Raw genomic sequence first — 16,528 nt, 5'->3', positions numbered from 1 at the left:
GCTGGTTTGCTGAAATAACAAATCAATGCTCATATATTTCAAGCCATTAATTTTGCTTTTTTGCATTGTATCCCAATAAATGAATAAATAAATGAGTACAGAGTAAATGAGATCAGGGATCCTGTGGTATTTAATCTTATGACACAATGAATAAATGAATGTAAGGATCTGCATAGGGTTTGCTTCTTCTGTGCTAAAACACATTTTATGCTCAGAAACATAGGTTTGGTGGATGAGAAAATCAATCCTTTCTTTTTAAGTTAACAATACAATGGAAATAGTACTGCAAAAGCAGCAGACTGTCAAAGTCTGTCTGTTTTATCAAACAAGCATTTACTTCAGACCTTTATTGGAACTTTTCTCTTTTGGAGCAACTTGAAACAGGCTGTTTGCAGAATACTTTGATTTCAAAAAGTGTTTTTTCTTTTAAATATTCACATTTTCAATGTACTGTAGCTTTGTGTCTTGGAAAATTTGTGGCCTGGGAAATATGCATTCAGTTGAAATTCTGTAAAATTTTTAAAAGCAACTATATAATTATAAGTAGAGATACAGTACTGTGCAAAAGTTTTATTCACTTGGGCAAAAAAGCTGTAAAGTGAGAATGATTCCAAAAATAATGCTCTTAATTAATGAACTTCCTACAAAGCTCAGTAACCATTTTTTGTCAAGAACCACTTGTCCTGAGGATGACCACCTTGTGTCTTGTTGCGCTACTCACTCTTGCCATGGTGTAAGATCTGAAAGTTATACTGCCACATCTGACAAAACCTCACATTTTCAGTATGGTTGTCCCTCGCCCAGTTTTATTGCCTCTATACAGCCGTTTCTGCTTCAGTTAATCGGTGTGACATACAAAGACCCCAAGTTCTCTGTTTGGAAAGTGGTTTATTACCGTTTTACTTTCTTTCTTTAACGACATACAAAATACTGTAACTTTTTGCAAAAGGAATGCTTGGAAATCTAAAAGATACTCTTTCCCATTGACACTAATGCAGATAACATTAAATAACCGTGTAAAACAAATATTTTTGTGAAACATCTAAGTGCCTAAGACTTCTGCACAGTACTGTATATAAAAAACTTAAAAGCCACCAAATGTTGAAAAATTATTATTATTATGCAGTGACTCTAGATGGAGGAATTCTTATCCATTTAAATTTTAAACTATATATGTCCTGTATGTTGTTCTTTTATTAGGTTTATTATTAAACAAGAAATGAAAGAGAAAAATTCACTGCACAAAACATCAACTGGGATTCCTGCTGTAAATCTCTTTCTCTGCATAATAGGTAATATTTTGTATAAAACACACAGCATTACTTTGATATTTATAAGCCTATAGTACATTTTAAATGTATAATATATCAGTTTGAGACTTTTTCAACAGACCATTAAAAAAATTGCTTCACAACTAAGATTTCCTGAAATTCACAGCTACTTTAGGATTTCCAAATATTCAAAATATAGCTAGTTATGATCTTTTACAATAAATGTTTAAGTAATAAACTCTGAATGCAAAAAGGAAATTTATATAGGAAATGTAACAAAAAAAACTGAAGAATTTACCCATGGAAGCTGTTTTTTTTTTTTTTAACATCAGAATTACAACTGAAGAAAAATGATTACATTTTCATAGAATTTACAATTCCCTTTTCTTCTCCAGTGTACCTGTTTGTGCGGAGTCATGGACAGGTGTTGGGAGTTTCTGATTCCACCAGTTACATGAAAGTGGGAGACAGTGTCCAGTTCCCCTTTACACCAATAGGAAACCACAGCTACAAAGTCGAACTGGTATTCAATTGTGTTGATGTAGTGTTGTGGCTGCCGCAGGTCTCACTGTTGCAGACACACCTTCATTATGAAGGAAGAGTGAACATCCAGGACAATATAATATCTCTGGAAAGATTGCAGCTCTCAGACTCAGGTTTTTATAACTTGAAAATAGATTACTTTACAGGACAAAGACCACAAAACGAAAGGTTTCATCTCCAGGTTTTTGGTGAGTGTGCAAAAATTATTATTATTATTATTATTATTATTATTAACAACAACAATAATAATCTTGCCCTAAATACATAGAATTAGCGTTTTTTTTTTTGTAATAATTTATTTGCTAATAATGATTTGTCAGTCATGCCTTTTGAATCAGCATAGTCCTACAAACCACACACACACACACACACACACACACACACACTGAAACCGCTTATCCCAAGCGGAGTCGCGGCAAGACGGAGTTTAGCACAAAGCTGTAAAAGAATTACGTTAACTGAAGGACACCAGAGATGAAAATCAGAACAGTACAAAGTTGAAAGAAAGTATGTCCAGATAAGGAATTTGAGGGATACCTGGATTGAATAGATCTGTAGCTAAATATAAAGTAGAACATCACTTGCATTAATCTGATGATCATCTAACAATAGACAAACACACGTGTTATAAGTACACTACATGTAAGGTGCGGGAGGTGAAACGGAAAAGAATGCCTCCAAAAATATGACTATTGATGACAAAGGAACACTTGACACCTCGACAGATCCTCCCACGGTGTTTCATCTCACGACACAAACAGCTAAGTTCTCCGCCCCGCTCCTCTCGACCTCCTCCTCCGTCTTGCCGCGGCTTTCTCTTCTCCAGCCGTTACCGTTTTCTTTACTTTACTCAATTCGTTAAAATTCAAAAAGCACCATCATCATATCACTACGTCGATCGTAATCTACGGAATAATCGTAGAATTACGATCTCAGAACAATCGTAATCGTTAAATTAACCCTTAACGCTACGATCATGATTTGTGGAAGGACTGGCTTTCGTTAAAAAGAAGTTTCATCTTACAAGTAACGTAAATTTGTTTGTAACGGCTCATGAGCTGTTCAATAAATACTAGTACTTTAAATATCAAACTTTCACTATTTACCGTAAAGATACTGTTGCAGCGCTCCTCCGTGAACCGCCACCTTATCGTGGTGGAGGGGTTTGAGTGCCTGAATGAGTCCAGGAGCTATGTTGTCTGGGGCTACATGCCCCTGGTAGGGTCTCCCATGGCAGACAGGTCCTGGATGACAGACGAGACAAAGCGCGGTTCAAAAACCCCTTATGACAAAAAAATCAAGGCGTCCGTTTACCCCGCCCGGTATGGGGTCACCGGGGCCCCACCCTGGAGCCAGGCCTGGGGGGGGGGGGCTCGCATGCGAGCGCCTGGTGGCCAGGTCTATGCCCACGGGGCCTGGCCGGGCTCAGCCCGAAGCCACAACGTGGAGCCGCTCTTCGGTGGGCTCACCACCTGCCGGAGAAACCATAAGGGGCCGGTGCGTTGTGATTTGGGCGGTGGTCGGGGCCGAGTGCCCGGCCGACCCGAACCTCGGGCGCCAACTCTGGTTTTTGGGACTTGGAATGTCACCTCACTGGCGGGGAAGGAGCCTGAGCTGGTGCGGGAAGTTGAGAGATACCGTCTAGATATAGTCGGGCTCACTTCCACTCACAGCTTGGGTTCTGGAACCACTCTACTCGATCGAGGGTGGACTCTCCACTATTCTGGCGTTGCCCAAGGTGAGAGGCGGCGGGCTGGTGTGGGCTTATTAATAGCCCCCCAGTTCAGCCGCCATGTGTTGGAGTCTACCCCGGTGAATGAGAGGGTCATCTCCCTACGCCTTCGGGTCAGGGAACGGTCTCTCACTGTCGTTTGTGCTTATGCGCCTAGCGGCAGTGTAGAGTACCCGGCCTTTTTAGAGTCCCTGGGGGGCGTGCTGGAAAGCGCTCCCACTGGGGACTCTGTCGTTCTACTGGGGGACTTTAACGCCCACGTGGGCAGCGACAGTGATACCTGGAGGGGCGTGATTGGGAGGAACGGCCTCCCTGATCTGAACCCGAGCGGTGAGTTGTTATTGGATTTCTGTGCTAGTCGCGGTTTATCCATAACGAACACCATGTTCATGCATAAGGGTGTCCACCAGTGCACTTGGCACCAGGACACCCTAGGTCGGAGGTCGATGATCGACTTTGTAGTCGTTTCTTCTGACCTTCGGCCATATGTCTTGGACACTCGGGTGAAGAGAGGGGCTGAGCTGTCAACTGATCACCACCTGGTGGTGAGTTGGATTCGATGGCGGGGGAAAAAGCTGGACAGACCTGGCAGGCCCAAACGCATAGTGAGGGTCTGTTGGGAACGTTTGGCGGAGGCCCCTGTCAGAGAGGTCTTCAACTCCCACCTCCGACAGAGCTTCAACCAGGTCCCGAGGGAGGTGGGGGACATTGAGTCTGAATGGACTATGTTCCGCTCCTCCATTGTCGGTGCGGCTGTTCGGAGCTGCGGCCATAAGGTCTCCGGTGCCTGTCGCGGCGGCAATCCCCGAACACGGTGGTGGACACCGGAAGTAAGGGATGCCGTCAAGCTGAAGAAGGAGTTCTATCGGGCCTGGCTGGCTCATGGGACTCCTGAAGCAGCTGACGGGTACCGACGGGCCAAACGGAGCGCGGCTCTGGCAGTCGCCGCGGCAAAAACTCGGGCTTGGGAGGAGTTCGGTGAGGCCATGGAGGAAGACTTTCGGTCGGCCTCAAAGAGATTCTGGCAAACCGTCCGGCGACTCAGAGGGGGGAAGCGGTGTTCCACGAACACTGTTTACAGTGGAAGTGGTGCGCTGCTGACCTCAGCTGAGGATGTTCTCGGGCGGTGGAAGGAGTACTTTGAGGATCTCCTCAATCCCTCCGACACGCCTTCCGTAGAGGAAGCTGAGGCTGGGGACTCGGAGGGGGACTCGTCCATTACCCTGGCTGAAGTTGCTGAGGTAGTCAAAAAACTCCTCGGTGGCAAGGCTCCGGGGGTGGATGAGATCCGCCCCGAGTTTCTCAAGTCTCTGGATGTTGTGGGGCTGTCTTGCCTGACACGCCTCTGCAGCATCGCGTGGAGTTCGGGAACGGTGCCTCTGGACTGGCAGACCGGGGTGGTGGTCCCTCTTTTTAAGAAGGGGGACCGGAGATTGTGTTCCAACTACAGGGGGATCACACTCCTTAGCCTCCCTGGGAAAGTCTATGCCAGGGTACTGGAAAGGAGAATCCGACCGATAGTCGAACCTCGGATTCAGGAGGAGCAATGCGGTTTTCGCCCTGGCCGTGGAACACTGGACCAGCTCTATACCCTCACTAGGGTGTTGGAGGGTTCGTGGGAGTTTGCCCAACCAGTCCATATGTGTTTTGTGGACCTGGAGAAGGCATTCGACCGTGTCCCTCGTGGCATCCTGTGGGGGGTGCTTCGGGATTATGGGGTTCGGGGCTCGTTGCTACGGGCTGTTCGTTCCCTGTATGACCGGAGCAGGAGCTTGGTTCGCATTGCCGGCAGTAAGTCAGACCTGTTCCCGGTGCATGTTGGACTCCGCCAGGGCTGCCCTTTGTCACCGATTCTGTTCATTATTTTTATGGACAGAATTTCTAGGCGCAGTCAGGGAACGGAGGGTGTCTGTTTTGGTGGCCGCGAGATCTCGTCTCTGCTTTTTGCGGACGATGTGGTCCTGTTGGCTTCATCAAGTCAAGACTTGCAGCGTGCACTGGGGAGGTTTGCAGCCGAGTGCGAAGCGGCGGGGATGAGAATCAGCACCTCCAAATCCGAGGCCATGGTTCTCAGTCGGAAAAAGGTGGATTGCTCCCTCCGGGTTAGGGGGGAGTTGCTCCCTCAAGTGGAGGAGTTTAAGTATCTTGGGGTCTTGTTCACGAGTGAGGGAAAAATGGAGCGGCAGGTCGACAGACGGATCGGTGCGGCGTCTGCAGTAATGCGGTCATTGTACCGGTCTGTTGTGGTGAAGAGGGAGCTGAGTCGTAAGGCGAAGCTCTCAATTTACCGGTCGATCTACGTTCCTACCCTCACCTATGGTCATGAACTCTGGATCATGACCGAAAGAATGAGATCGCGGATACAAGCGGCAGAAATGAGTTTCCTCCGCAGAGTGGCTGGGCGCACCCTTAGGGATAGGGTGAGGAGCTCAGTCACCCGGGAGGAGCTCGGAGTAGAGCCGCTGCTCCTCCGCATCGAGAGGAGCCAGTTGAGGTGGCTCGGGCATCTGTTCCGGATGCCTCCTGGACGCCTCCCTGGGGAGGTGCTCCGGGCTTGTCCCACTGGGAGGAGGCCTCGGGGCAGACCCAGGACACGTTGGAGAGACTATGTCTCCCGGCTGGCCTGGGAACGCCTTGGGGTTCCCCCAGAGGAACTGGAGGAGGTGTGCGGGGAGAGGGAGGTCTGGAGTACTCTGCTCGGACTGCTGCCCCCGCGACCCGGCCCCGGATAAGCGGAGGAAGATGGATGGATGGATGGATGGATACTGTTGCAGCGTGTCTGTGCCGATAAAAATATACCCGTTTAAGCATCTGCGACACAAATGAAATGTTGAAACAATGGATTGGTAAAATACTGAATTTAAATAAAGAGCCGATTACGTAATTTAACCGATTAAGCCTAAGAACAACTATTTATAGTAATCACTGTTAATTTTAAAATGTAAGATTTTTTTTCATAATAGACCTTGCTTGTGTCTATTTTTTCCCCATCCTTTCACTGTAGAACCGGTTTCTAAACCCAGCGTTACAGTCGACTGTCAATCCGGCAATTTGACTCTGAGCTGCTCCAGCAGTGAGGGCAGCGATGTGACCTATTCCTGGGAAATACTGCCCCCCTGTGGCAACAGCTGCTTTGTGCGGCAGGGCTCTGTTATGCAAATGAAGGTAAAGGATGGAAAAGGCAAGAAAAACTACACATGTACCGCCCAGAATATTGTCAGCAGAGAGAGCAGTGAGCCGCTGGACCTGGATGTGTGTGCCCATAATGTATCAGGTAACACCTAAAAACACGTGTGTATGTGCATGTATGTATAGTGTTCATTCTGTCCTTCATAAGAGGATACTGCACTTGCAGATTTAAGGCAATGATTTGAGGAAGAAAGTTTGTTCCATCATCCGATAACTTCAGAAACTCATTAAAATCCAGTGTCCTTCAGACTGAGTTTACCATCAGTGTACAATGGTATCGTCATGGCATTTCCTGAAATAGTCTAACACAGAAGCTCAGCTACAGTGTACCATTATAAAGAACAACATTAAAATATCTAATATTTTTTCTTTGCACATTTCAGTATTACATTATCCATGGATTATAATCCCATGTGCAGTATCTGCATTCTTTCTTACTGGAACTTTATTCTACATTCATAAGAGAAGAAAGAAAAGAAAACATGTACCAGACACACGTAGGTATTATAGAATAACGGGCATTGTTGAAAAGTGACAAACTTGTATGCTTAACATGTAATAACTGCTTGTTCATCTCCAAAGACAAATTAATTTATAGATAACAATGATTATTATTTGCAGAAATTCCAAATTTGATTACAGATGGGGAGCCAGTGCCACTGCATATTGAACCTGTGTACATACGTGAGCTTTGATCCAGGAACTTAAAGGTATTTTATACAAAGCCATCTGGGAGAAAGATGGATCACTGCAATGCCCTGTAACAAAGTGAGTTATTTCAAATGCTCAGGCTGATGTGTAAAAAATGTTTGTCTTCTGTTGTTTCCAGTTCCAGGAAACTGCAAAAGGAAAGAACAGTGTCATGACCTTGTTCTTTCTGTCGAGTCCCCAGTTCAGTGGATAAACCCTGCAAAGTAAAGAAACTCTAAAGTCAGCAATTTGTTCCTGTAAAACTATTACTTACCAAAAAGAAAATGTAAAAGTAACTGAAATGTATTTTTAGTTTGATTAGTGAACACTACCTTTAAAAGCTTGACAAAAGGATGTCTTGTTTCAATGATTGTTTCAGTTATTTTCTGAGAGAGGAAGAGCACACTTCTGTTGGAGTGCTATTAGAAAGGGCTGTGCATTCAAACATTATGTCATAACAATCAGTGAAAATTAAAACTGTCCCTCAGGGAAAAATACTCAGTTTCTTCATATAATTTATTGTATACTAAAAGCTCTCTGGAAATGTATCCTTTCAGATGTTTTTGAGGGTTTTATATTCATATAACTTTTTATTATTTGTTACAAACAAGTAAAATAAAATCATTTGTAATGGACGCTTCTTTCATTTACAGTTCCTTGTTACAAACTTCTTGAACACATAAGTATTGGTTTTTCTTAAAGAGATAAAGGTATAAATAGACTCTTTCCACTTCCCCTATTTTTAATCTTCTGTGTTGACAATGTTACCACAGATTATATCAAAATGTTCACACCAAAATGCCAAGGTCAGTGGTCAGCTGTGATCAACAGTCTTCTCAAGCATTTGGCTTTTTGGTTTACATGTTTTGTTGCTGAGAACATTGCAGGAGGGCTGGAAAGTTTTGTGGTGAGCTGTTCTTTCATGGTTTGTTGTGGGCTTTACTGTATTTTTACAAAGCAACAAACACTAGAAGATGTTAAATGTAGGTATGCTAAGACAAACCGCAGTGCAACACACAGACAGGTGAGAGATAATAAGATACATTTTTTTTTCGGTTGTGTCAATCAGGAAATAGTTTGTTCTCGGCTGATGTAAAATCAGCCTAGATGGCTTGTTATTGTGGTAGCTGATATATAGTGGCAGCCTTGTGATGCTAAGACTCAGGGTGCAAAGAGAAGGGAGTCAAAATGCAGGAGTCCCTCATGGGAGGCCAGTGCTGCTACCTAAGTACTGCTGCCCATTTTGCTTTCTGTGTCAGAAATACTCAAAATTGAGTTTGTCTGTGCGAGCTGGACTAACCTTCCATCACTACTCCTACCCCACCCTCCTTTGCACCCTCCATCGTATCCTGGTGCAACTTAAAATCCCTTCTATCTACTTTCCTCTCCTCTGCTGTGCTAACCTCCCTCAAATCTACTGCAAAATACTCTGATTTGAAAACAAATGACACCACCAGTGTCACTCTTCTAGTCCTGTTTCCCTCTATTGACTCTCTCTGTTCTCTAACTTCCAGAGAAGCACACCCCACCTTCACCCCATGGTTGTGAGATACACTCTGTACCAACAGTAGTCTAAATGTTCTAGACATGGCAGTTCATAAGGAGCTCATTGCATTCTTTAATTCTGCCATTTCCTCAACAAAAACTACTCTCATCCAGAAAAACATGCAGTCTACAACCAACAATCCCAATGTACTTTTCACCATTTTTCTTCCCTCATATGCCCTCCTCCTCGTCCTCCCTCCTACAACCTCATCGCTGACTGTTTTGCCTTATTCTTTAGACAAAGTTGATTCCATCACCAATATGCCAATTTTCCCAACAAAGCCTTACTCTCTTCTTTTCAACCCTCCTCTGAAGGCAAAATCTTAAACATCCTGTTCTTACATAGAGCCACCACCTCATCCTTTGACCCCCTCTCTTGAAAGCCATTTCACCATAACTTGTTTAGTTTATCTCCCTTTGTATTAATTCCAGGCCCTCTTCTGGTTGCTCCCCACTTGCGTTCAAAACTGACCATATTTCACCCACTATTAAAGAAACTCTGAACCCAAATTCAGTCCTGAATTACAGGCCAGTTTCTCATCTACCTAGAATGAACAACCTGTAACCAGTTGGTAGTATTCCTTGCCCTGAAGCAAATTCTAAATGCAGTATTATTATTAATACATTCTAAAATGTATTTATATTATAAAATTGTATTCATATACTTTTGAATAGACATTTCCTTGTAAGTGCAGTAAGAAAACATAATAGCTCAGTTACCATTTGTATAATTTTGTGGGAAGGGAGGTTCTTTCAGCATGATTACTTAAATTAAGATAAGGTTTAATATGATGTATTTGCTTCACGAAAGAAAACTATGTAACTGTGTAAAGTAAAAAGCAATAAACTATGTTAGAGCAAAGATTAAGATTGCCCTATTAAAATGCATCCCATCAGTAGGGAGGTGAGCGAGGCCCCAACAGGGAAATTTGTTTTTACTCCAGTTTAAACATTGCTCCTGAAACACTGGTACTCATTCAACTTCCTATGCAGACTGAGACCCAGTTCTCTCACCACCAGAAGGCTACACTGCAGGTAATACTGCCATATGCATATTATCTTTTAAAACATGCACAATCTATATTACATATTTTTTTTAAATTTATGATTTGAGGAATTTTGAAAATAAGTATTTGAGCACATTCCATGTTTATTTGTGACTTGGTTTGTTTGTTTTGGTTCTTTGTATGTTCAAGCTTTCTTTGGGGTTTTTATGATTTAAGGAAAGATGAAGCCCATTCTGTTTTGTGGGATCTTCTTTATCTGTTGCTCCCTCGATCAATTCAGTAGTAAGTAATTTCTCTAAAACTTCCTTTGTTTCATATTGCAATATTATTGTCTTAAAAATAGAAAATTATAAACATGATACACTATTTTTCAATAATTGTCTTGTTATTTTATTACTAGTAGTGCAAAAGGCAAAATAATATGATTATGTAGTAATATAATACCAATAACAACACTCACTCACACATACTTACTTTTCCTATCTGTTTCTCCAAGTCAGGGTTGAGTGACAAGAATATTTTTTTAAAGTTTTAGTTGACAAATGGATCTAGACCATTTTGTTTCTTATGCCTTTATCCTTAACAAAGGTAATTTTGTCTTTATTTTATAAACAAATACAAGCTCTAGCAGAGAAGGGAATCTAAATTTGTAGAATATTTATTATTCAAGGTTATGTTTCCACACATTTCTTAGTGTCTCTGGGGCAGAACATAATTTACGGAGCCTGAATTGGTCCTTTGTGAGTGGGGAAGGCATACGTTTTTAAGATTCCTCTTCCTGTCTGTTTTTTTTTTTCCAGATGCCAGAGTGATTCCAGAAGGCGGTAAATGTTAATACTTTCTTTAATGAACAAAATAATTATTAATGCTATGAAGTTTTTAATGTTAGTTTCATGCAGCAAGAAACTAATTATAAAGTACTTGAAAATATCTGAACCTTCCAGTATTAGTGGCTATCACTCAGGATATTAAATATCTATCAGTAAAATTTTCTGTCTTTACAATCAACCACTCTTCATAGCCAAGTGTTTCTTCTTAACTTTGTCAGGTCTAAATGGTATTTAACAATGAGACATACTTGCAATGTGAAGTTTAGTAGTTTTAGTCTCAGATGTGGACCTGCAGTATAACCCTGGTATTAACCCCAGCCTGCTCCAGTAGAATACTGAGCTTTAAAATGTATTTTTAAAAAATACAGTTGAATAAAACCAACCAACCAACATCTACAACTGCCTATCTCAGGCGGGGTCGTGGCGAGCCGGAGCTTTACCCGGCAACGCAGGGTGCGAGGCCAAGGGGGGAGGGGGCACACCCCAGACGGGATGCCAGTCTGTCGCAAGGCACCCCAAGCTGGGCTCGAACTCCAGACCCACCACACAGCGGGCGGTGGCAAAACCTGCCGCGTACCCACGGTTGAATAAAACTACTACCTAAATATAAAAATAGCAATAATGAGATTACACTTTTAAGTGACTGTGTTTTGTTTTTGTCCAGTTCCATATGATGAGCCACCTGTGGTGCCCTATTGGCCCTACTCAACCTCTGACTTTTGGAGATACGTGGAGTATTTCCGCACCATCGGGGCCTACAACCACATCAATGAGATGGCCAGGGCTTTTTTTGCCCACCAGCATCTTGGAGACCATCTTGGCTATGAGGTTCATGGGGGCCATGAACATTAGAGCAAATGGAATCTATATGAAACTGAGTAAAATAACAAAAAATATTATTTGGATAATCTTAAACTTTCAGTGATTAATCAAAGTGCTTGGAGCTAGAATAATATCAATAATGTAATCGCATTTGTAAGCTCTTACAAAAGTAGTACTATCCTTACTTGTATGCTATGGTACACGGTTGTGCAGTTTAAATAAAAGTTTGAAAGTAATATGCATCTTGTTATTTCTGGATTTTTCTCTCCATGACATCTAGTACATCCAAGGCTACAGTACTTAACCTTATCAAATCTGGCTACCTATACTATGAAGGTATATATTATTTTAATATTGTTAATGTCTCTTCTTAGCAATATCACAGTGACGTTGACTGCAATATGTCAGAAGAACGCCCTTTGGCGTTTCACTCTAATACAAAGAAAGCGTAGATATATGATTAAGTGGGACACAGAACTTGTGGCCTTAGGCTCCAGTCGGACACATTTCTGTGTAACACAATAGGAAATGAGCGAGTGGGAAAAGGCACTTAACAGAGAAGCTGTCCGAGTCCTTGATGCCGCTGAAAGACCAGTCAAATTCTGTTGCGATGAAGCCCGCCGTAGACGAGATGTTTCCAGAAGGAGCTGGACCTTACGTAGATCTTGACGAGGTCATTTAATAACACTTTTATAAGTAGAGGGTTAAATTTTCCAAGCCTTGTGTTATACTGTACTAGTGCCTAGTTTCTAGAAGTTACTAATTTCTAAAGCTGCCACACAGCAGTACCGCCGTCGCAAGAAGACTCGAGGCTTGTAGAAATATTACACGGTACACGAACTTGATTAGCCGGGTTGTAACGTTGTTCGGACCTCAGCAGTCAGTCAGAAACGTGCCTGTTTAGCAGTAGTATTCTAGTCATGTTTACGTTCGCTGACTGTGACTCATGTAAACTTTTTCTGCATATTTTTGTTGATAAATAACAAGAAAAGTCTATTTTAATGTTGTTACATTTAAGCTATTCGGAAGAAGTTGATTTATTGTCATATAAATCGTGAGAAAAGTATGTTGAAATGTTGACGGATGTGTTAGTGGGCGACTCCCTGTTCCGCAGGCAGGGGGCAGTACAGGACTACTCATGGACTTGGCGGCCAACGAGAAGGCCGTTCACGCGGACTTCTTCAACGGTGAGACACGGATGACACAAAGTTGGTCCCCGATCGCGCGTTCACGCACGCATGCGCGCCTTCAGAACAACACCTCTATTGACTGCGTGTTCCTATCATTTCCAGCCACACTGCCTTAGCTGTCAGGCTGTATTCAGCACTTTGAACAGAACAGCAGCAGAAAGACACCTGACCACTCTTGCATTTTTTTATATTTAATACTGTTACACTAGTTATTCTACAGGGTGTGCCAAAAAAATTCTAGAACTAGTCTTCATAGTTATTTGATCAGCCCTCGGCTAATAGCTGCCAGTCATCACGGCAAAACTGGAACTGTTGTCATTTAAATAAAGTCAGGTGTAGAAGCAGGATGTATTTGTCATGAGATGCCAATAATCAGCTGTGAATATAACAACAATTTTTTTTTAAACTGCCATACATATAAGTATGTTCTCAGTGTTTATTGGACTTTACAACATGAAGTCAAAGTTAATACTGATCATCTACTCCCAAGTTAATTAATGTAGTGTGAATTTTGATTTAGAGCTAAATAACTTCAAACTAAAATAGTACTTTTTTTACACATGCTGCACGGACACTAATGTAATGCTGCTAGAGTTTCATGATTGAAAGCTGGAAAAACCTATGAAGGAATAATTTCTTTCTTGGAATTTAGGTGAAAAATAATATTTTCAGTAAAAGTGTTCTGAAGTTTCTTAAATTATGTCATTTGTAAAGTATAGCAACTGTCTAGTTATAGTGGGATAATTCATTTTGTGTTTAATTTTGTGTATATGGGCTATAATTTATTACCCTAATTGTGTTGCTTGTCTGCTAATCTAAAGCTACAGTATATGCTGCAAGGTCTAATTCTATCTAAAAAGGGGAGGCAGCATCTTTCTAGGGAAAAATTTATTGTACAAAAACAAGAGGCTGCTAAGAATTTCAGGTAGAGGATTAACTAAGACTACAAGCTGTTTTATGTGGACCAATTAGATTCCATCCCAGTGTGGCTCCTCACTCTTCTTTTCCTCAAGCAAAATATGTTCTGCTGAAGAATGGATTTTTTTTTGGGGGGGGGCAGTAAAACGGGTCAAAGGGTAACAGGCATGCTCACACACAGTACCCCTCAGCACCCCAAATTTCCCTGTGATGGACACCTGCTGATACAGCAGTTGCTGTAGGAAACTAAAAATGGGTAATGAACTAGACTTGTAACTAAAAGGCTGTAGGTTCAAATAACAGGGGATAACTACTACATTTGAGAAAAGTACTTAATTTCTTTGGTAGGGTTTCTGGTAAACCATTTTAAATAGTAATTCATCATTTTGACCTAAATAAATAATGTGAAAGAGTACTTTGTTCAGTTTAGTGTGGTTTAATCTCTCAGCATCTTGCTCTGCATTGAAATGACAACTTTTTTTAATTTAGTTGCATCACTGCTGTAAAATAAAACTGCAGTTGTTCATAAACTGGCAACACACATTTGGCAAAAACAAAAATGTTTATGAAGTTACTTTGTTACAGGTTATACCATGTGGAATGAGAGTACTTTAATGGTTGGCTGTTTATTTTTTTCTGCAGACTTTGAAGACCTCTTTGATGATGATGACATCCAGTGATAAAGAAACTTCATATACTGCCAAGTGTATGCTCCAGAAGCTGGCTTTTTTGGATTTGTTGGTAGTCTGAAAACTAGTCTAAATATTATGCTGTGCATTATATATTTGAAATAAGAATGTTTGCTAGTTATTTTAATAAAACTGTTGTAAAAACTGTTTGCTTTCAGATGTTGCTAAATTGTACCAATGCTGAACATTCCACAAGGTGTCATATGTTAAAATGATGACTCTGAGACATGTTCATGCCTAAAGGTACTTGCGGCCTAGATAGCAGGGTTTCTTTAAATTTTAGAACACCTCTTGGTGCACTATACAAAGTGTAATTGTATTTGTGGATTCCAGAATTCCTTCTTGTCAAAGCTAAATACACAGTCCATGACAAGTGATTAATTCATTTTAATGTATTGTAGTACAGGGTGAATGATCTAAAATGTAGGAAAACTCCAAATTTGCATTTAGGTTATATATAAGTTAGTGTAAAATTTCATATGAACAGCATGGATATTTAAATAATGATTAGTAACACACATTTCATTTAAAACACCAATCACACACACACACACACACACACACACACTTTCTGAACCGCTTGTCCCATACGGGGTCACAGGGAACCGGAGCCTACCCGGCAACACAGGGCCTAAGGCCAGAGGGGGAGGGGACACACCCAGGACGGGATGCCAGTCCATCGCAAGGCACCCCAAGCGGGACTCGAACCCCAGACCCACTGGAGAGCAGGACCCGGTCCAACCCACTGCACCACTGCGCCCCCCTCTAAAACACCAATCATTTATACAAAATAGTAAAATTCAGTATTAATTTGTATCCATTTCACTCCTGGCCTTCTGTGACTGACAATCCATGATTTAAGAATTCTGAGCAAAGTGTTTAGCAGAAACACTAATATCAAAGTGCTTTAGCATGGATAGTTATGTGGTATAAAAATATGAATCATGATTTTGTAATGTACAGACAACTGGTATGTTTACTTGACTAATACATAAATTCTCTGAGTTACATGAGAAACTGAAGGCTCAAACTTCAGTTTGTAAGAACATTATTGACAGTTAATATTAAGCTCTACTTGTACGACAGATTTCAAGAGACAAGCTAACCAATAAATCTGGAGAGAAGGAAGCCACTAGTTAAGCAATACCTTCATTTTTCATAAAGTTCCAGAGCTTCCAGTTCTTCAGATGAATACACTAATTTCCCACAGAAATACTTTTAGTAAGTAATCATGGCCTGTAATCCATTTTTACCTACACGTAAGATGTGAGTATGCAAACTGTAGCTTAATGTCCTGCAACATTTTTTCAGTGACAGTCAGGTCCAAGAACTGTATTTGTGGTAGGTAAAATCTGGGGTGTATTAAGTCTTGCTTAACAGCCATGTCAGTGTTATAAATTCAAACCAGATATTAAGTATGACTATGAAACTGATTTCAACAAATTTTAAGACAAGTTTGCCTATAACATATATGTTTATGGATCACATAATCAGAAAAATGTTTATCAAAAATTCCTGAGATCTCTTATTACAGGCTGAGAACAATCTCGCCTGACAAGGTGGATTTAGTGAAATCCATAGGTCAAAGTTACTGCTGAAACACAGTGCACATTACATTCTTTGATGTTTTTAACTTATTGTAAATCTTTTTAAGATCCAAGTTAAGAATCCAAATACATTGTAAAGACTTGCACAACTATCAGTGTAATATTAAAACCAATCAGTACTGATTAAAATTGTCCAGAGTGCAAGACCAGAATGAAGTTTGAATTTTGTTCTATTAGTATAGCTTGATGACATGGCTGATGTTTTACAACATTTTTACAAAGTGAGCCTGAGCAGATAGTTTATTGATGACAAATACCTTTTGCAAACATTAGATATTGCTTTGTCAAAACTTGCCAAAGAATTATCCACGTTTTATGTGCTAGTTTCTCCTGGATGTACTGAGACTTGCACTGAAAGTGGTTATGTGGCACAGTTGTGCCTTCTGCATTCCAGTTCTGTGTCAAACGTGGCACATGTGTAAATTACAGCCCATTAATCTTTAAAATATTGGTTTTATGATTTGTGACCCCCCATCACACACAAACTTCCACAAC

General features: G+C 41.3%; 3 protein-coding genes across 3 annotated transcripts; all 3 read left to right on the top strand.

Moving 5' to 3' along the window:
• Positions 1-1,725: 1,725 nt before the first annotated feature.
• LOC114910185 (SLAM family member 7-like) lies at positions 1,726-7,940 on the top strand. The gene is made up of 3 exons (XM_029250153.1): positions 1,726-2,002; positions 6,551-6,820; positions 7,357-7,940. The coding sequence occupies exons 1-3, from the start codon at positions 1,726-1,728 to the stop codon at positions 7,428-7,430; spliced, it is 621 nt and encodes a 206-aa protein (XP_029105986.1). The 3' UTR covers positions 7,431-7,940.
• Positions 7,941-8,011: 71 nt separating this feature from the next.
• otos (otospiralin) lies at positions 8,012-11,865 on the top strand. The gene is made up of 4 exons (XM_018753146.2): positions 8,012-10,005; positions 10,194-10,259; positions 10,778-10,801; positions 11,472-11,865. Exons 2-4 carry the CDS (start codon positions 10,199-10,201, stop codon positions 11,657-11,659), a joined length of 273 nt encoding a protein of 90 aa, XP_018608662.1. The 5' UTR covers positions 8,012-10,005; positions 10,194-10,198; the 3' UTR covers positions 11,660-11,865.
• Positions 11,866-12,152: 287 nt separating this feature from the next.
• On the top strand, positions 12,153-14,568 carry LOC108934927 (COP9 signalosome complex subunit 9). The gene is made up of 3 exons (XM_018753147.1): positions 12,153-12,302; positions 12,744-12,816; positions 14,380-14,568. The coding sequence occupies exons 1-3, from the start codon at positions 12,207-12,209 to the stop codon at positions 14,415-14,417; spliced, it is 207 nt and encodes a 68-aa protein (XP_018608663.1). The 5' UTR covers positions 12,153-12,206; the 3' UTR covers positions 14,418-14,568.
• Positions 14,569-16,528: the final 1,960 nt, after the last annotated feature.

This window comes from Scleropages formosus, chromosome 3, assembly GCF_900964775.1.
Source record: "Scleropages formosus chromosome 3, fSclFor1.1, whole genome shotgun sequence".
In the NCBI taxonomy this organism is placed as follows: domain Eukaryota; kingdom Metazoa; phylum Chordata; class Actinopteri; order Osteoglossiformes; family Osteoglossidae; genus Scleropages; species Scleropages formosus.
This window is presented reverse-complemented; position numbering and strand designations above follow the sequence as displayed.

Bases quoted from the DNA above. Each gene is read 5' to 3' on its own strand.
- otos (XM_018753146.2), top strand. From the start codon at position 10,199: ATGAAGCCCATTCTGTTTTGTGGGATCTTCTTTATCTGTTGCTCCCTC. The intron at 10,260-10,777 runs GTAAGTAATTTC...TTTTTTTTCCAG, and splicing joins CTCCCTCGATCAATTCAGTA to ATGCCAGAGTGATTCCAGAA. The intron at 10,802-11,471 runs GTAAATGTTAAT...GTTTTTGTCCAG, and splicing joins CAGAGTGATTCCAGAAGGCG to TTCCATATGATGAGCCACCT.
- LOC114910185 (XM_029250153.1), top strand. From the start codon at position 1,726: ATGAAAGTGGGAGACAGTGTCCAGTTCCCCTTTACACCAATAGGAAAC. The intron at 2,003-6,550 runs GTGAGTGTGCAA...CTTTCACTGTAG, and splicing joins GTTTCATCTCCAGGTTTTTG to AACCGGTTTCTAAACCCAGC. The intron at 6,821-7,356 runs GTAACACCTAAA...TATTATTTGCAG, and splicing joins GTGTGCCCATAATGTATCAG to AAATTCCAAATTTGATTACA.
- LOC108934927 (XM_018753147.1), top strand. From the start codon at position 12,207: ATGCCGCTGAAAGACCAGTCAAATTCTGTTGCGATGAAGCCCGCCGTA. The intron at 12,303-12,743 runs GTCATTTAATAA...CCTGTTCCGCAG, and splicing joins CTTACGTAGATCTTGACGAG to GCAGGGGGCAGTACAGGACT. The intron at 12,817-14,379 runs GTGAGACACGGA...TTTTTTCTGCAG, and splicing joins TCACGCGGACTTCTTCAACG to ACTTTGAAGACCTCTTTGAT.